General features: G+C 43.7%; 1 protein-coding gene across 1 annotated transcript; it reads left to right on the plus strand.

Moving 5' to 3' along the window:
- Positions 1-287: 287 nt before the first annotated feature.
- Positions 288-20474, plus strand: LOC118208560 (synapsin-2-like). The gene is made up of 13 exons (XM_035383361.1): positions 288-1298; positions 6223-6277; positions 8138-8223; positions 8531-8687; positions 9084-9161; positions 9350-9412; positions 10559-10701; positions 12935-13009; positions 16223-16325; positions 17000-17149; positions 17312-17369; positions 17628-19146; positions 19272-20474. Exons 1-13 carry the CDS (start codon positions 574-576, stop codon positions 19402-19404), a joined length of 3345 nt encoding a protein of 1114 aa, XP_035239252.1. The 5' UTR covers positions 288-573; the 3' UTR covers positions 19405-20474.
- Positions 20475-20692: the final 218 nt, after the last annotated feature.

Genomic DNA, 20692 nt, shown 5'->3' on the forward strand with positions numbered 1-20692 from the left:
ATGCTTGTGTACGGTTGTGTGTGTATGCACTCGTGTGTGTGTGTGCGCTCGTGTGTGTGTGGACGGGTTAACAGCTTGACTGTCCCTGAGGGGTGCTGTGCTAATCCTGCCATTTTCTCTCTGTTCTGATGAGCCGTGTTTAGGGCTTGGCGCATGCTCATTAAACCACGCCCCCCAACCCCCCCCTCACACACACACTGCAGCGTGACAGAGAAAGGAGCAGAGAGGGGGAGGGGAGAGGGAGAGAGAGAGAGACAGGGACAGAGAGAGAGGGAGAGAGAGAGAGGGACACAGAGAGAGTAAGGGACAGAGGGGAGGGACAGAGACAGCAAGAGAGAGAAGAGGAGTCTCCTGCAGGCACGGGGGGGTGGAGTGGGGGCTAGGCCGAGCTGAAGGGGAGAGTGAGTGAAAGAGGAAGATCACGAGACTGCAGCTGTGTAGAGCACTGAGCTCCGATCCTGAGTAAGCCTGACTGCTTCTCCTCCGGACCACATCACAACGCGCTACCCATCGCCAGAACCCATCCTCTGCTGACTGCACAGAGCAGCCCTATCCACCCAGCCAGCTGCAGCCATGAACTTCCTCAGACGACGGCTCTCTGACAGCACCTTCATATCCAACCTCCCCAACGGGTACCTGAGTGACCTGCAGCGGCCAGAGCCCCAGCCCCCGCCCCCTGGGGCGGCCCCCACCACGTCCCCCACTCCGGAGCAGAAACCTGCACCCCCCCTGTCCTCTGGCTTCTTCAGCTCCATCACCAGTGCGGTCAAACAGACCGTGGCCACAGCGTCCGCCAGCCTGAGCGAGCAGGTGGGGGGTGTGCAAGAAGCAGGGGAACCAACAGAGAAACCGGCAGCCTCATTGGAGAAACCGGCAGCCTCGCCAGAGAAACCGGCAGCCTCATCGGAGAAACCAGTGGTCACATCGGAGAAACCGGTGGTCACATCGGAGAAACCGGTGGTCACATCGGAGAAACCGGCAGCCTCGCCAGAGAAACTGGTCACGTCAGAGAAACCAATAGCCTGTTCGGAGAAACCAGGGGCCAAATCAGAGAAAACGGTGGTCTCATCGGGGAAACCGGTGGTCTCACCGGAGAAACCGCTGGCCAAATCAGAGAAACCAGTGGTCTCATCGGAGAAACCGGTGGCCAAATCAGAGAAATCGGTGGTTTCATCGGAGAAACCGGTGGCCAAATCGGAGAAACCGGTGGCTACATTAGCAGGGCAGAAGCAAGCCCCCATAATGCAGCCCAGGAAGATGAGGATTGTGCTGGTCATCGATGAGCCGCAGCAGGACTGGTGAGTGAAAGCTGCAGCCTCTAAAGGTTCAGCTTACTGTGCTCTGTACCTCCGCTCGAGCTGCTCACACCACGAAACATGGCGGTGTTCTCTTCTCCCCCCCTCCCTCTCCCCCCTCTCTCCCTCTCCCCCTCCCTCTCCCCCCTCTCTCCCTCTTCCTCTAAGAAGCACGGTAGTGCTTGCTCTGTAATCATGGTTGCTCAGAGCAGGGAGTTGGGGAGAGGGGCTGCAGCACCATGGACAGCAGCCCAGTGGCTCTCATAAACCGAAGCAGACGTTGTAACGTGTCGTCTAATCTGATCAAAAAAACACATTTTCCTTTGCTGTAGGTGTAGCTTGTAAAATCTGCCGAGATTCAGAGGTGAAAGATGCGCTGATGAGGTACTGCATCGCCCCCTCCCCCTCCCCCCTCCCCCTTCCCCCCAGCTCTGTTGCACAGATCCTTCATTTTGAAGGCACGTGAGAAAAAAGCAGATGGTGCCTCACCATCAGAGGATGCAGCTCCAAATGGATCAAAGCAGAAGCAGCCAGGGCGGCACTGTTCTGTTTCAGCCATCATGGGCACCCTCTCGATCTGGAGAAGGTGCTGCTTTTTATATCCCTAATAAACTGCTCTGAGCAACCTGCGCATACTGAATGATTAATCAATTTCACAATCCGTGTGAAAACCGTTGTGCCTGGACATTGACACTTAGCATTTGTAAGGTTTGAGACAGCCCTCACAACTGGGACCCTGTTTGTTTTATGTGTGCTTAACCCTCAGGCTCACACAGTGCTCTCTTACGGACAGGCACAGAAATCCAGCCGTGGTAACAGTGCTCTCCCATCTCTTGTATCAATCTCATTTTTGCTTTCTATCATGAGTCTGGACAAAAACTGTTTCTTCGGCAACCTATGGACTGAAGAAGCACTCACTAATTCACACCATATTGTATTGGAAGAATCCAGCAGTCTTATTCAATAACATATAAGCCTAATTTGTTCATTACGTTCAGCTCTGCTGATATGCATCTCAATTTTTTCTATGCTCATGGGTACTGTAGTATTTGTGCCAGATATATGTAGTTCCCACAAGAAAAGGCACACCAGCTTATACACACTCATTTATATCTTACCTAATTATCATCCTGTAGCAGAAATGTTATGACCTTTGTGATGAAAATGGTAAAAATGTTAACAATTAAATAAATGTAAAGATATTCAAATAAACATAGGAGAGGTTTCCTTCCTCTACTATTGATGGTAATCAGGCATGTATGCAGACTGCTGTCTCTGCTGCAGAGGCCCTTTCAGACATGTTGCCAGGGATGAAAGCTTAAGTGGGGTGGTGGCTGCGGTGTAGTCAGGGGAGATAACTGTACAGCAAGCACAGTCTCATATGTGCGCTGTGCACTAAACAGTCTCATATGTGCATTGTGAACTAAACAGTCTCATATGTGCATTGTGAACTAAACAGTCTCATGTGTGCGCTGTGCACTAAACAGTCTCATATGTGCGCTGTGCACTAAACAGTCTCATATGTGCGCTGTGCACTAAACAGTCGCATATGTGCACTGTGCACTAAACAGTCTCATATGTGCGCTGTGCACTAAACAGTCTCATATGTGCTGTGCACTAAACAGTCTCATATGTGCGCTGTGCACTAAACAGTCTCATGTGTGCGCTGTGCACTAAACAGTCTCATGTGTGCGCTGTGCACTAAACAGTCTCATGTGTGCGCTGTGCACTAAACAGTCTCATATGTGCGCTGTGCACTAAACAATCTCACAAGCACAGTGAGTACTAAACAGGGCCTCATGCCTTTTCACTGCAGATAATCTTGCTTCTTCTTTACTCTCTCTTTAGGTTGCCATAGCAGCCATGCAGAAATCTTCATGCAAACCACAACTACTGATCTAATGAGCCAGTTCATTGTGTTTGAGTGATGATGAGATTATTCCCATGTCTTGTATGAGTGAATCATTAAAAATAATGGAAGCACAGATACTGTAGGAAGGATTCTGCACTTTGTAGAAGCAGCCTCAATATCTCACCCTCTCCTTTCACCAGCCGGGGCTTCACACACACACACACATACACACACAACTACACACACAAACACACACACAACCATACTTGGACACACACACGGACACACAAACATACAAACCCTGGAACACATACACATGCATGTGCACCCACACACACGCGTGCACAAATACGCACACCCACATGCACACATACACACACACACTGGTCTAACCTAAGGAATGAATGGATGGAGCATAGACAGCTTCTCTCACTCAAAGTCCTTTGTGTGGTATAATGGCACATCACCCTTTCTTCTGGCCTTTCTTCATCTCGCAATTAATAAAACGCTTTCCTTTAGACCTCTAGGACACTCTGTCTGAAACCCTGCTCAGTCTGCACTGTCTGCCTATGTGTTCATTATCATTCATTTCCAAGCCCCAATCCAGCCCTCACATCATTCACTGGTCAGCACATTCTCTCACTTATTTTATCTCTTTAATAAAAATCAGTTAACTGTAATTAGATTGTATACTTGCATATTTCCTTAATTATATAAATGAAAAGCCTATAGTTATGTTACAAAAACATACTCAAACATCCACAGATGGCCACACTCACCTACAGATAACTACACACATGTATCCACACATACACAATGAGACACTGAGACACACACACACACCCACACACCCACATACTGTAGTGCCACCACATGGGTATACCTGGGAAATTTACCAGATTGCAATGGAGGAGGTTGCAATCATGGACTGGTGGGGGGAGGGGGGGGGGGGGGTGGATGAGATTGCAGGTTGGGGGGGGAGGGGTACAATCACTGGGGAAACCTGCAATTTCAATCAGAACTCTGCACTTAGCATGCCACCACATGTGCCCACATACAGGAATTCCTGAACATTACTAAAAAAGTGTTAAGTCACAGAGTACAAACTATAAATGCAGGGATTTCTTGGGGGTGGATGTTGAGTGAAAAGTTGCATAGTGAATCTTTGATGATATGCCAGGAGGAGAGGGCTTATAACCCCTTTTACTCTTGTGACTAACATTAGAAACAGGGACGTGCACAGACATTTTGAGGGGCTGTTACTCTAACCTGAAAAAAGGGCAACCCCCCCTCCCCTCCCCGATTTTAGGTGTCACCCATCAGCATGTACCTGAATGGTGTAAAATATGGTCATTTAACTAACCATAAATCAATTTTAAATTTGTAAATTGTTTTTAAAAAACTGCACACCGTTAGTGTAAGTTAACACATTATTGCAGATATAGTTTCTTGTAAACTAGTTTAAGCAGCAATATGATTTTGCGTCTTGAACTTAACACTGCCATCTATAAATTTGATTGTAAAAGACATGTACCTGTATGGTGATCACACCGTTTCAACATGGCACAACAGTCCTTCATTTAATTACTTGTTATAGACAGAAGAAGCTACTATTTAAAATAGCAAGTACCTATATACTTTGCCGGTTCAACAATTCTAATTATTTCAATTCTGAATGTCCGACTGAATCGTCAACTTTCATCTCTCACTGCAAAAAATGCACTAAGACAACTGAACACTTTAGTGTAGCCAGCAGAATTTTCATGGACATGATGCTGACAGTGGCTTGACTCAATGATTCCTGGTGAAGCCCAGTAATTAGACTGGAGTAGGCTATATCTAGTTTTTTATGTAAAAATATGTACTAGAATACAGAACAATTACAAAGTGTCATATAGGATTTCATGAACAAATTTTCTGGCCTTACCATCCCATATTTCACAATAGCTATTAGAAGTATTTTACTTGATCACCAGGCTCTCCAACACTCTCTGAACTGGAGCTTTTGGGGTTAGCTCCCTACAGAAAAGCACTCTCTTTAACATTATGTTAAAGATGAAACTCATTCACAATACTATGCACAGATATAATATACTGTGTATTTATCATTGATTTAAATATTTGTTTTTAGTTAGTTATTAGCCTACTTCCAACTTTAAAAAATGCTTCTGAGAAAACAGGCCTACTTCACATTAAATTAATTATGTAGGAAATGGTTGCTTGATATTTCTGTCATAATGCTTCACCTGCTGGCCTGCTGGTTGTCTGAATCCAGCTCTACAAAGTTGCGTTCCCCTTAGCTGCCTCCCGCAGCTCTCTCTCTCTGTTGAAGTCTCTTCTTTTTGGAAGGCATTGCCTACTGTAAGCACCCAAAATTAACATTACATTAAAAAAAACATACATTACATTTTAACCAATTTGAACATTACAAGTTACCATCTCATAATGAAAAATAAGGCGACTTCTATCAGCTACATCTGCTTGTTGGTTGAAAATTCATCACAACCTGAATGAAGCATGTTCAAGAACATAGCTAGCAGCTCATGTCACAAGCCAGAAAGAAGCTAACATCCACATTAGCTTGCGATATGAAAGAAGCTAACGTTAGCTTATTTCATATTGCAAGCTAAAGTGGACCTTAACTTCTTTTAAGCTAATGTTAGCCCGCACACAGCGTCAACAATATCAAGTTTGGATGCTACAGTGTCACATGACAGGGCATCGCTTTGCGTCACATTTCTATTTTTATTTTTTTACGGCTCTGGGCCGCCCCATCTCTGTGTCCCACGGAGGCATATCAAAAAGTAATAAAAGTTTGGATGATATGGCGATTTAATTTGGTCTAACTTTACCAATTATGGGCTACTCGTATTCATGCAGCCACGACAGCAAAAATAAAACAATTATTATTATTTTTATTTTATTTTTTTCCTCCAGAGGGGCAGCTCAGCCAAAGAGGGCAAATGGGCTGTTGCTCGGGCAACTTTAGCCCCGCCTTGTGCACGTCCTTGATTAGAAACATGATTTTCCATATGTATTGTGTGTGTAACATGAGCACTGTGTCCTTGTCTTTAGGTCCAAAGTGTTCAGAGGGAAAAAACAAGGAGACTATGACATTAGAGTGGAACAGGTAAATCTGTATGACAAACACACACACACACACGCATACGCATAAGCACACAAACACACACACACACAACACACACAGGCTCGCCACACAGGCACACACACACACGCATACGCACAAGCACACAAACACACACACACACACAACACACACAGGCTCGCCACACAGGCACACACACACATCCAAGCATGCACACACATGCACACACACACACACGCACAAACACACATTCAAGGATGCACGCACACACGGACACAAACACATGCACACACACACACACCTACACACTCACACATACACACAAACACACACACGCACACACAGCAGACACACAGACAAGCACACATATATGCACACACACACGCACACACACACACACACACATACATGCACACGTACGCACACACATCCAAGGACCCACGCACACACACACAGACACACACACACACGCACAGCTTCCTGTTGAACTCAGATATGTGTAATATAAGAAGCTTTCCTGTTGAACTCAGATATGTGTAATATAAGGAGCTTCCTGTTGAACTCAGATATGTGTAATATAAGAAGCTTCCTGTTTAACTCAGATATGTGTAATATAAAAAGCTTCCAGGTGAACTCGGATATGTGTAATACAAGAAGCTTCCTGTTGAACTCAGATATGTGTAATATAAGATGCTTCCTGTTGAACTCAGATATGTGTAATATAAGAAGCTTCCTGTTGAACTCAGATATGTGTAATATAAGAAGCTTCCAGGTGAACTCGGATATGTATAATATAAGAAGCTTTCTGTTGAACTCAGATATGTTTTATGTTCGAAGTGTTGTGTATTTTTAAGTTTATGTCTTAACCCCTTGGAATCTGGATGTTTTCTAGGAAATGTTTTACATTTTTTTCTTTGAAGTCTCCTGCCAATGTTTATTTCAGGCAGAACCAGTCCACTAACCTATCCAGTGAGCGAAAGGTGAAATCGAACCATGTAGATGGGTAGAAATCCAGGTTAAGAGATGTTTTGACATAAACTGACAAGGTTAACCTCAGCATAACTCAGGTTTTACCTGAATAAAACCTGGCTACATCATAGTCGGCTACAAAACTTTCACTTTTCAACCAAGTGTAGCCAGGTTTTCATCTGAGCACCTTGATGGCATTTTACTGACTTCACAATAAACATGTTGACTGGGTAGGTTCTGCTGCGGGTCCTGTTTAATGAGCGCAGAACCAGGCCATATCTGCAGATCTCTCCCTTACTCTCTCATATGAGACCACAGGCTACAGATCACTGCGACATTGTGGGGCATTCATTAATGTAGAAGTTCAATAATATTGAGCACAGTGAAGGTTTAGCCATGTCTTACTCCGGTCCTCTGATATAGTAATTTTCAGTCTTGGTTGGGTGAAGAACTCTAGAAGAACAGTGTACATCCTGCTGAGGACTGCATAAATCCTGCCTCTAATCAATCAATCAATGTCTCTCTCTGTCTCTCTCTGTCTCTCTCTCTTGTTCTGTCTCTCTCTCTCTCTGTCTCTCTCTGTCTCTCTCTCTCTCTCACTCTGTCTCTCTGTCTCTCTCTCTCTCTCTGTCTCTCTCTGTCTCTCTCTGTCTCTCTCTTTCTCTCACTCTGTCTCTCTGTCTCTCTCTGTCTCTCTCTCTCTTGCTCTGTCTCTCTGTCTCTCTCTCTCGCTCTGTCTCTCTCTCTCTCTCTCTTTCTCTCTCGCTTTGTCTCTCTGTCTCTCTCTCTCTCTTTCTCTCTCGCTGTGTCTCTCTCTCTCTCTCTCTCCCTCTTACTCTGTTCAGTAACAGTTATTTGTTGCATTGTAATGTTTAATGTTTGTTGTATATGCTCTTTTTGTGGGATGTGTTTCAGGCGATGTTCTCAGAGATCACCATAGTGTCGCACACCACTGGTCGTGTGGACTTGCAGGTTTTCCGGAATGGGACCAAAGTGGCCAGGTATAAACCACTGAACATCAATGCATGTCAGGCCTCACCTGTAAGCTGGCTCACAGACCGAGAGATCTCCTGTATGCACCTGTGTGCAAAAACGGCAGGAGTTGTACATTTGGAAGATAAACATTTTAAAAAACATTGCCATGCTCCATTGTTTGTGCTTTAATCTTCATGCCTAAACTACACATACCTTTAATTGGGGCCTTTTTTGTGAGATGAGCTAAAACACAGTATCACCACAATATTGCAGTCCTATTTGTCATGATATCTGAAAGTACTAATATGGGTTTGTGTTTTCAACCTCTGACAGATCATTCAAGCCAGACTTTGTTTTGGTACGACAACATGCCTTCAGTATGACAAAAAATGAAGATTTTCGTAACCTGATCATCGGTCTGCAATACGCTGGCATCCCGAGCATCAACTCTCTCAAGTCCATCTACAACCTCTGTGACAGACCCTGGGCGGTAGGCTGACCCTGTCCAACACACTATAAAGCACTGATCAATATCCTATATCATAACTGATTGAATAAGACCAAAATTAAGCTATTTTTCATGCTCTCTCAAGCAATTTATCAGATTTAACTAACACTCATTCATATCAGTATAATTTGAAACTATATTTACAACTGCACAGTACAGTACAGTAACTGCTGTAACTCTGCTACTGTAATGCACTGTTGTAACTCTGCTGCTGTAATGCACTGCTGTAGCTCTGTTACTGTAATGCACTGTTGTAACTGTGTTACTGTAATGCACTGCTGTAACTCTACTATAATGTGCTTTTGTGGAGTCAGAAAAGTATGACTGTTCCAAAGTACTACTGTGACATAGCTGACTGGTTCCTGTATGTTTTGCCAGTTTGCCCAGCTGAAGAAACTGGGGCCTGAGAACTTTCCACTGATTGAACAAACATTCTACCCTAATTATAAAGAGATGGTAAGAGTTCCATAATCTCACCCTTTCACAATCACAAATTATAAGGGGGACAGACCCAGGGGTAATTATGGTGAATTAGATTTATGCAGGACACTTCCTGAAGCACTGAAATGATGAGTAGTTGTGTATACAGACAAAGCAGGGGTCCATGAGGATGAACTCACCTTGATCTGTTCCTGATCCTGTAGGTGACAGCGCCCACGCTCCCGGTGGTACTGAAGATCGGACAGGCATACTCTGGGAAAGGGAAGGTGAGAGGCTGAGAAACGGTGAGACTGAGAAACACTGAGACTGAAAAACGGTGAGACTGAGAAATACTGAGACAGAAAAATGGTGAGACTGAGAAAACTGAGGTTGAAGTACTAACGTATGTAACCATTAGGCTATTATTACATTACATTACAGGCATTTGGCAGACGCTCTTATCCAGAGCGACGTACAACAAAGTGTATAACCATAACCAGGAACAAGTATGACGAAACCCCTAGAGAGAAGTACCGGTCCAAGTGCAGGGAACAACCGCATAGTTCAACTTGGACCCTGATGGTTAAACTGATTAACACTAACAACGAGAACGGCAACAACGCAATCTATGGAAAAAATACAAGTAGTCGTTAAGACAGTTAATGCACCTAAGTCACCTACGAAACAGCTGCCTAGTTACAACCCTAAGTTCAGTCATTTACAGGGAGGAAGGGAGGGATGGGGAGAGGTGCAGCCTGAAGAGGTGAGTCTTCAGTCGTCGTTTGAAATGGGTCAGTGTCTCAGCTGTTCTGACCTCCACAGGGAGGTCATTCCACCATCGTGGGGCCAGAACAGACAGGAGACGTGTTCTGGAAGTGCAGGTGCGAAGAGGGGGAGGTGCTAGGCGTCCTGAGGTAGCAGAACGGAGGGATCTGGCTGGCATGTAGGGTTTGAATATCTTGTGGAGGTATGCTGGGGCTGATCCCTTGACTGCCTGGTATGCTAGGACCAATGTTTTAAATTTGATGCGAGCTATAACAGGCAGCCAGTGGAGGGTAGTGAGCAGGGGAGTTACGTGGGAGTGTCTGGGGAGGTTGAAGACCAGATGAGCCGCAGCATTCTGAATGAGTTGCAGGGGTCTGGTGGCAGATGCCGGTAGTCCAGCCAGAAGAGAGTTGCAGTAGTCCAGGCGGGATAGAACTATTGCTTGGACCAGGAGCTGGGTTGAGTAGGTGGTGAGAAAGGGGCGGATTCTGCGGATGTTGTACAGCTGTGTGTGATGAGTTCTTTTTATATCATTTAAAAATATATTATTATCATTATTATTATTATTATTATTATTATTATTATTATTATTATTATTATTTCTCAATTTTTCTTGCCTTCAGCTGACACACATGCTCTTCGTGCCTGTTCTCCCTGCCCATCCCCAGGTGAAGGTGAACACACACAATGACTTTCAGGACATGGCCAGTGTCGTCGCTCTCACACACACCTACACCACCACTGAGCCCTTCATCGACTCAAAGTACGACATCAGAGTTCAGAAGATAGGCAGTGACTACAAAGCTTATATGTACGTATTTATATTATACATGTATGTGTTTTTGTCACATGTATGTGTTCATGTCACTTGTATAATTTACAACTATGTGGTCGATCTACAATCAAAGTCAACCTCCAAATCACCGTTCTCCTGCTGTAAAGCTGTTAAGAGTTAACATGTGTAGAAATAATAATCTGAAACGTCTCTGTTTAAATGCTGGAAATATACATTTTTGAAACTTGAGGATGCTATGAATAGTGAGGGCTACATTGTAGTTGGGATTACAGAGACATGGCTGAGGGAGGATGATGGAGATTAATATAATATAGTGTGGTATGAACTTGTTAAGAGAGGTGGGCATGTAGCTCTCTATGTAAAAGAACATTTTAAAGTGCAGGAAATTCTTGAAATTGACTAGCTCATGTCTAGTGAGGATATTTGTATTATGCTCATAGGGTAACAGGAAAAGGGCCTTATGGTAGGCATGTGTCACCAGCTTCAGACAGTGGTGTGAACTCAATGCTCTTTGGAAACATAAAACATGCTTGTCATGAAGGTGAGACTATTATTATGGGTGACCTCAGTTACCCCGCTATTAATTGGGAAAGTGAGGAAATTTCTTTAGAGATTCTTTAGATACTAGAGAAACATTCAAGGACTGAAAGCAAGGTAATATAATACCAATATAAGAAAGAGGACCATAATGATCCAGGAAACTACAAGCCTGTCAGTTTAACTGGCATCACATGTGAGATGCTAGAATCTATCATTAGAGACTAGTTAGAAGTGTTTCTTGAAAATAACAACATTTCAAGATGGTTTTTAAAAGGAAAAGTCATGCCTCACCACCTTTTGGTATTCTTTGAAGAAGCTACCAATTGTTTTAACTATAACAAGGCTTTATTATATACATAAAATGCAAAAAGCATTTATAAGGTACCACATGAGAGACTTATTAGCAAAAATGAAGACGGAAGTAATTGGAGGATGTATTTCAGAGTGGATTCTGAACTGGCTACTGGGTAGAACACAAAGAGAAGTAGTAGGAGGGATATTATCTGAGCAGGGTACTGTGGGAAGTGGAGTCCCACAAGGTTCGATGCTGAGACCACAGCTCTTCCTCATTTATATCAATGACTTTGACAGGGACATAGAAAGTACATTAGTCAAATTTGCAGATGATACAAAACTAGGAGGCCCAGCTAATAGTTTGGCATCTACTAAATGGAATCCAGGAAGTTTTAAACCAAATCCATTTGTGGGTGGAAACCTGGCAAATGAAATGCAATATAGCCAAATGTAAAGTTCTGCATGTGGGAAATAAAAATATTAGGCAGGATTATTTTATGGGAGGAACAAAATTGGAATGTGTTCAATTTGAAAAAATGAAGCATCGCGTAGTTCTAGCAGGCCACGAGAGTCAAGCGCTCCGGCTGAATCAGCTGATGGCTCAGCTGAGTGATGTTCGCCTATCACAGTACATTCACTTACCAGGGCGGTCTACTTAAACAGCCTCCCTCTACTCATTCGGCTGCTCCTCCTGCATGCAAGCTGCTGCACGTTGCTTTGTAAATCCCCTCCACCACCCCAGCTCCATCCCTATGTGTCAAGAATTTGCATTTCTCCATCCCTATGTGTTAAGAACTTGCTTTGCTGCTGGATCTGTTCTGTGTGTACCCCTCTAAGGGGGTTTGGCTGCTGGCCTCCCGGCCTTATCCACGCGGGCTGCGTGGTTGGCGGGAGAGCTCCAGAACAAAGCCATACCGCCAAACATAACTGTATTGCCTTATTGTCAATAAAGATCTACTTTGATGACAGTGGTCCTGACAGAATACTTGGTAGTAGTGGTTGATCAAAGCATGTCAGGATCTGTATTGTACTGTAGCCACTGTACTGTAGCAGTAAAAAAAAGACCATATGTGGTGCGTTTTGTGCTTACAATGCTTGTAAATTTTCCTCCTGCAATCTGAATGTTTTCTGGCAAAACATTTTTTTTGTCTTTGAAGTCTCCTGCTAGGCTTCATATCTGGCAGTATCAGTGCATAACTCTGCCTTTTCGGAATCTAGACATTTACATGGGTACAAATCTAGGTTGAGAGATGTTTTGACATGTATAGACTAGGTTAACCTCAGTATACCTCCGGTTTTACCTGGAGATAGCCTGGCTAAATTGGCTAGAAAGCTTTCTGTAAAAGTGTGTATCATTCTCCTGTTGTAAAGCTGTTAGATTATAAGTGTATATCTGATTTTCTTTCTCTCTCAGGAGAACCTCCATCTCTGGGAACTGGAAGACTAACAGTGGCTCTGCTATGCTGCAGCAAGTAGCCATGAGAGAACAGTGAGTTCCACAGCCCAGCCATGACAAAATTCAGAGCTCCCTCTAGTGTGGAATCATACTGCATCGACCTACAGCAGGGTTTCCAAAACTGTTTACGCGTGTGCACCCGTATTCAGCCACTTTTCATGAACCCCTACAAACATTACTTCCCTTTGTACACTTTACTAACCCCTTTGCGTAAGCCCCCTAGTGGCCAGGAAACCGTTGTTCTGAGATTGGTTAATTCAGACAAGCAGTACTCCTACAATTGAACTATGGGTAGAAACAACAATTTGTATTCTAACTTTATTAGCAGATGATGCATGGCAGCTACATCAAATACAGAGTTTTTATGTACCACCAGTGTTGTGTAATTTGTCCATTTAACAGGCACTACCACCCCAGTCTCATCTGCAATTGTGACCTAAGCTTGACACATTGGACAATAGCATCTATCTGGGAGTTCATAAAAATATTCTTTCACCACCATAAATTAGCATTCAGTCATAGCAATGAGATAAACCCAACAACAGCCCAAAGGAATGCCAATACAGTGGTGAAAAATGCTGCTTAGTGAATAGCAAAAAAACAAGAGGAATTCTTGTGTAATTATACCATGTAATTCAACCAAATATAGAGTTGTACCTTTAGTTTCACACTTACGGATATCCCTTTCAAGATTCAGTGATCATTTATTGTCTTGAACATTCCGTTGGAGAAAAACATGCAATTAGACAGTGGGGTAGGTATTTACATCTTAAACCATTATAAGGGGCAAAATTATATGCTTTATAATAGACAAACAGCATTTAATTCATTTTTGCAAAGGTTTTGGATAGGTTTTTGAACTCATAGATATCTTAGAACCTGATACTGATGAAGAGATTGTAGTTCCCTTTTGAAAATGCAAAAGTGAGTTCCATGTGTCAAAACAGTCTATTTGTAGTGATATATATGATTATGTTATGACTCGTAGCAATGAACAATTTAAACATTTTGAATAGATTAGGATACACTAAAGGACACCAGGGTACACAGTTTACATTTTGCTTCATTGATCTTTAGTACCTCTGCATATCACTCTCAGATTGCACACTAGTTGTCAAGGAGTGTGTGATCCAAAACATTTATAGTTTTACATTTATGGATCTCAGTATATCATTGCAAACTAAAAAAAAAAAAACTAAATTTTTGCATTTTTGCCAAGATAATTGCATTTCTGGCACTTTATTTCAACCTAAATTATGAATATAAACTAAGTGTCTTGCCTCTTTTAAGCCATCTTCCAAGTCTCTGTGATGCTCACACCTGGACTTATAAAGCCTTAAATAGAACACCCCCTAAATTGGCTAGATCTGGCATCTGTGTGAAAGGGTTAACAGAAAAGCATTCTTAAAAAACATTCATAATTTTACATATCAAAGTTTTGAGTGCTGGATCAAAATAACTAAGCTAGTCGCTTGTTAAAACTAGATTCTTAGCTCCTGTCAGTGTTCCAGGAGGCCATCAACCCCACTAGCCAGGCAAGACATGTGTCTATAAGACTCATAATATTATGGTGTTTAAAATGTCCATAATATTTTCAAACTCATTCTATATTCCCAATATGACATTGACAGGGTGATTACATAAAAATAGTGACTCTAAACATGGTATGAAGCAATATTAACATATCCAGCAGTACTCTGAACATAGACTACACCAGATGCAGAAAACCATGAGTGAAATGGCGCATACAGCACAGAACAACCTAGGCTACCGGATCAATGTGATCAGTGGTCACACACAAACACGGTTACACACACACAGGTGGTAAAAGCCATCAACTCATCCAATACGGAGCACACGAGAGTAAACGCTCAACACACAGACTGTTTACCCTTCAAGACAAATGTACTCAGTGTGACAGTCAGATGGAATATTCGTTTCCTGTTGTTATCACTGCTGTAGATGCTACTGTTGTTAATTAGTTATCAGCTTCAGTAGATATGTTACTACAAGCCTACTTGTCAAACTCAACTTGAAGTGTTTGCGACATTGTCATTTTTATTTCTTAAGAAAACCAACTAATGCTGGTGGTTCTTGTTTATTTTCTGTGGATTAATTTGACTTTATATATTAGGTTGGTCTAGTAAGCTGAACCTGGTGTTGTTCTCTTTCATTTTTTTTCCCCAGAGAAGGGGAATGTCAGCTCGCTACATCAAAAACAACCTCACCATACTGATCCAGTATCATTTCATTCCCAAAGAGCAGAAAGTTTTTACAGATTTTTTGCTGATTAATCTGATCTTAGATCAGCATTTAGAGATACTATAATCAGTGTTAATTTGGAGAGTATATAGGAGAAGAAAATGTGTGTAAAACAACTGAATTTTAGGTTAAACACTAAATACACCAAGAAGCTAGGGGTGGCAATTGCCATCCCCTGGAACCCCAAATGATGCATTTGTGGAAACAAGTATGCTACTTCTAATCTACAGACAAAGGTTCATTGCCTTAAAAAAAAATTAATGTTACAAACATAGACAAGGTACAGTCACATAAGAAATGAATGAAAGAAGATACCAAACCACAGTTTGTTTCTCCCAAGATAACAAAGTTAAAAAACCAAAAGCTGAATATGCCAAAAAGCTAGGGGTGAAAATGTAAAAATGCCAGATGTGCTGTAAGACAAAAACATCGGATCCTGCATACACCAAACACCAGGCCCAGTTGCAAGGTTCAGATTCCCCACGTGGCAGCTGCAGATGTTCACCACAACACGTTAAGCACCCAAAAACTGTGTAAAATAAATAAAGGCCTGCATCTTGAACTAAAATACAAATATCATCATGGCATGTCATTTAAATGGCTTAATGCATACAGGGCAGCTGTGCACACATCCCATAAGGGCCTGCATTGCACTCAGGTTCTGAAGTTAAAAGAAATTATGGAAGAACGTACACATATTTTAAACAACATCAAATGCATAAAAGCGCACCTTGAGGCACCCCAGGATGGACTAGGAAGCCTGTACCACATTAAAATATGAAAGTTCATTCATACAGATTGGCCTCCCTCACTCATGCCAACACACAATTCTGCACACCACAACACCCCCCGACACACACACACACACACCACATCCCACCCCATACAAATTTATATGAAGATAAAATACACATGTACACACACACACACACGCACACGCACACACACACACAGTATGTCTCTCAGTGCTCATTTCCTTCACAGGTACAAACACTGGGTGGACACCTGCTCAGAGATCTTCGGTGGTTTAGAGATATGTGCAGTGAAAGCCATTCATGGTAAGGATGGGAGAGATTATATCACAGAGGTGAGCACAACCCATATTTATTAAGTGAAAAATATCAAAAGCCACTATTAAATTAAATTAAATTAAATATCTTTAGATGCGCATACAAGTTGTTCATAAAATTCCAGTTTTATGTTCTAGTTTGTTTTGGGGCTGTAGGTTTCGGGTTTATTAACTTTGCTCTGATGGGGTGGGGGGGTGGGTGGGTGTAACTGTTGGTTTACTAATACTTTTCTGGGGCTGTAGGTATTTCATTCATTCACACTGCTTTGAGGTGTTGGTGTTGTATTTAGTAACACCATTGAGTGTGTAGGTATAAGGTATATTAACAGTTTTGGGGTGTAGGTGTTGGGTTAATTAACACTGTTTTAGGGTGTAGGTGTTGGGTTTGTTGAGGCTGTTTTTGGGGTTTAGATGCTGGGAACATTAACCCTGTTTTGGGGTCTAGGTGATTGGTTTATTAACACTGTTTTGGGTTGTAGTTGTTGGGTGTGTTAACACTGTTTTGGGAATGTAGTTTTTGTATTTATTGTTATTGTTTTTGGTTTTGGGTTGTAGGTGTTGGATGTATTAACATTGTTCTTATCTTGGAGGTGTATGTGTTGGGTTTAATAACACAGATTTGTGGGTGTAGGTGTTAAGACTTTTTTGGTGGTGTAGTTGTCAGGTGCATTAACATTGTTTTGGGCATGTAGGTGTTGGGTTCATCAATGCCTTTGATTGGAGATAACCAGGAAGAGGATAGACAGCTCATTGCTGATCTAGTCATGTCCAAAATGAACCAACGAGCAGCAAGGGCCCCAGCACGACCTCCTGTGAGGCCAACAACTGTCCAACCACAACAGGTATTGGTTCCTACAGGCAGTGCCCTATAGGTGCTGCTCCCATAGGTGCTGCTCCCTTAAGGCATCTTAAGGTATCTCACAGAGGTGTTCTACTGAATCACTGTGTCTGCAGACTGAGTTGATGTATGACGAGTTGCTGTATGCTGTGATTGTGTCTTTCAGGCTATCCCCCCAAAAGAGCTCCACAACAAGGTCCCAGCTCAGCATCCATCAGCTCAAGGTTGGATATATAACATAATATGGAACCCAAGAATTCTATGGCTAGAAATAAATAAAAAATAGCATGTCCAGACACTTGTTTGTCTTGGAGTGCGTGTGTGTGCATGAGATCCCTGTATAGTGTAAAACAATCACTGGCTCACTGGTGAGTGTGCACATAAAAACTTCAAATAAGTAAATTATCAATTATTTGGTTTATCTGAGTAGGAATATTCAGATAGGAGTTGCTTTGTGCTCATTTTCTTCTCATTGTTCCCAGGTCAAACCCAACAAAAGCAACCTGACTCCTCCACTAACCATACCCCCATCATAGCCTCTGTCACACCCAAGGACCCCACCCTTATTCTGGACCAAACCCCCATCCCTGTGCAGGACCCTGACCTTATTCTGGACCCAACCCCCATCCCCATACAGCACCCCAACCTTATTCTGGACCCTACCCCCATCCCCGTACAGGACCCTGACCATATTCTGGACCCAACCCCCATCCCCATACAGGAACCCAACCTTATTCTGGACCCTACCCCCATCCCCATACAGGACCCCAAACTTATTCTGGACCCAACTCCGGTCCCTGTACAGGACCCCAACATTATTCTGGACCCAATTCCCATCCCAATGCAGGACCCCAACCTTATTCTGGACCCAACTCCCATCCCCGTACAAGACCCTGACCTTATTCTGGACCCAACCTCCATCCCTGTAGAGGACCCCAACCTTATTCTTGACTCCACCCCCATCCCAGTAGAGGACCCCAGCCTTATTCTTGACTCTGTCCCTGTTGCTAGCCAGGATCCTACCCCTAATCTAGACTCCACCTCCACTCCAGTCCCCATCCCTATCACTGACAAGGAACCTACCACAATTCTGGACACCACCTCTATCCTGACCCCTACCCCTGCTGAAGATCCAACTCTTATTCTAGCTCTGACCCCATTTCCCACCACTGCTCCTGTTTCCCTCCCCGTCCTTACCCCTATCGATGACCCTACTCCTGTTCTTGCCCCCACTGCTGTCCCTGTCCCAACAACTCAGCAGCCTCAGCCTCGAGGGCAGGCATCACCTGCTCCAGGTAAACCAGAGGATCAACTCCCAAAAGCCTTTCCTCCAAAACCACTACCTCCCAAACCCATTCCCCCAGTACGGCGGAATTCCAAACCTCAGCTGCAGCCAAAGCCGCAGCTCTCGCCTAAAGTCCAGCCAAGGCCCCAGATTAAGCCACAGGATCAGTACCCATCTCAGGCAGAGGGTCAGTCTGAACCCCAGGCACAACCCCAGATCCAACCCAAACCTCCAGTCCAGGCTAAACCACAAACTTATCCCAAACCCCCAACCTCACCTAAACCCCAGATCCAACCGAAACCTCAGGCCCCACCCGAGCCTCAGCTCCAGATTCAGGGCCAGGACCAATGTGGAACCCCACCCCAGGCTGGGCCTAAGCCTCAGACCCAGCCTAAACCTCAACCCCAGGCCCAGCCTAAACCCCAAACCCAAGCTGGGCTTATACCTCAAGCCCAACCTAAGACCCAGACTCAGGCCCAGCCTGAGCCACCAGTTCAGCTTGACCCAGAGGCCCAAGCCCAACCTGAGCACCAGGCACAACCTAATCCTCAGGCCCAGCCTAAACCCCAAGCCCAGCCTAATCCTCAGACCCAGCCCAAGTCTCAGGCCCTGCCTAAGCTCCAGGCTCAACCTAAAACCATGTCCCAGGACCAGGTTGAGCCTCCTACTGGGCAGCAGACAACAGGGCAGGAGACACCATCCCATCCACAGCTGAAGTAAGTCATTTTAACTCCAGGAATGAACATGGAGGATCTGTTAAATCCTTCATAGCAATTTGAACACACTGAGATGTATTCTCACTTTAAATGGTGCACTCGCTGACTGATGTTTATTTCCACAGTAAATCTCAGTCCTTGACCAATGCCTTCAACTTCGGGGACATGTCCTTCTTCCGCTCGAGCAGTGAAGATGCTGCCAAGGCTGACACTATTCGAAACCTACGCAAGTCTTTCGCAAGCCTCTTCTCCGACTAGCCTCAGGCGGGCAGAACCTGACCTGGAGAAAAATGTGTTTAAATGAAGAGTGTTCTGGTCCTAAACTGATTATATATTCATATTCATTGCCTGCTTTGGCCCATAACTGTGTGTCAGTTAGACATATTGGCTGTGCTGTTGTTGTTCTGATACTACACCAAACTCTGGCAACTCTGAGAGAATTCTGAGAGAAAAGATCAGAGGTGAAGTTGCATAGCAGGTGAAGCTGTTAAACTCCTGAGTGGTGTCACCCTTAGATGTTGTAGCCTGATTGTGAAAGTGTGTTTAACCTCAGGCAAAGTGCTGTGATTGGTGATCAGTAACCCATGTTTTAATTCATGTTGTATGTAGATCAAGTCAGGTACCTTTCGTTCCATGAGACACTGGCATTGGTTTCGATATGATATAATGCAAGATGAAAGAATGAAAAAGTTTATGCAGTGTCCCCGTAGTGCCAAACGTGAGCAGATTAACAATGCTATGGCCTAATGACCCCCATACTGTGGCCACACTGGCCTACTGAGCCTCATACTGTGGCCACACTGGCCTACTGAACCCCATACTGTGGCCACACTGGCCTACTGAACCCCATACTGTGGCCACACTGGCCTACTGAACCCCATACTGTGGCCACACTGGCCTACTGAACCCCATACTGTGGCCACACTGGCCTACTGAGCCCCATACTGTGGCCACACTGGCCTACTGAACCCCATACTGTGGCCACACTGGCCTACTGAACCCCATACTGTGGCCACACTGGTCTACTGAACCCCATACTGTGGCCACACTGGCCTACTGAACCCCATACTGTGGTAATATGTGGAGTCTGGCCATCCCCAGATATGCCTACTTATCCCTGAGAACTGAAATCTCTTCACTGTTTAAATATAGAATCTTGACATGTTGTGTACTGTCGAGTTTATTTTGTGGAGCAATTTTTGTGGTTCTGTTTTATATGTTTATAAGTATACATTTTACTTGGTGATTAATTTGTATGCAAAACTGCTTTGCATGATCTAGTGATAACTGTCTATTGTACAGTCAATAAATATGTAATGCATCATTCAGCAGTAGAAGCCCTCGTGTTTCACCTTACTTAGTAAGGTTTACCTGGTTTACCTGGAGCATCATAATATTACTACCACAATGTCATATCTACAGTACACACATTATATAGCTACTATACATTTGTTACTATGTAGTAAGGCTTACTACATAGTAACAAATGTATAGTAGCTATATAATGTGTGTACTGTAGATATGACATTGTGGTAGTAATATTATG

Source organism: Anguilla anguilla, chromosome 11 (assembly GCF_013347855.1).
Source record: "Anguilla anguilla isolate fAngAng1 chromosome 11, fAngAng1.pri, whole genome shotgun sequence".
NCBI lineage: Eukaryota > Metazoa > Chordata > Actinopteri > Anguilliformes > Anguillidae > Anguilla > Anguilla anguilla.

Bases quoted from the DNA above. Each gene is read 5' to 3' on its own strand.
- LOC118208560 (XM_035383361.1), top strand. From the start codon at position 574: ATGAACTTCCTCAGACGACGGCTCTCTGACAGCACCTTCATATCCAAC. The intron at 9,162-9,349 runs GTAAGAGTTCCA...CTGATCCTGTAG, and splicing joins ACCCTAATTATAAAGAGATG to GTGACAGCGCCCACGCTCCC. The intron at 9,413-10,558 runs GTGAGAGGCTGA...GCCCATCCCCAG, and splicing joins CATACTCTGGGAAAGGGAAG to GTGAAGGTGAACACACACAA.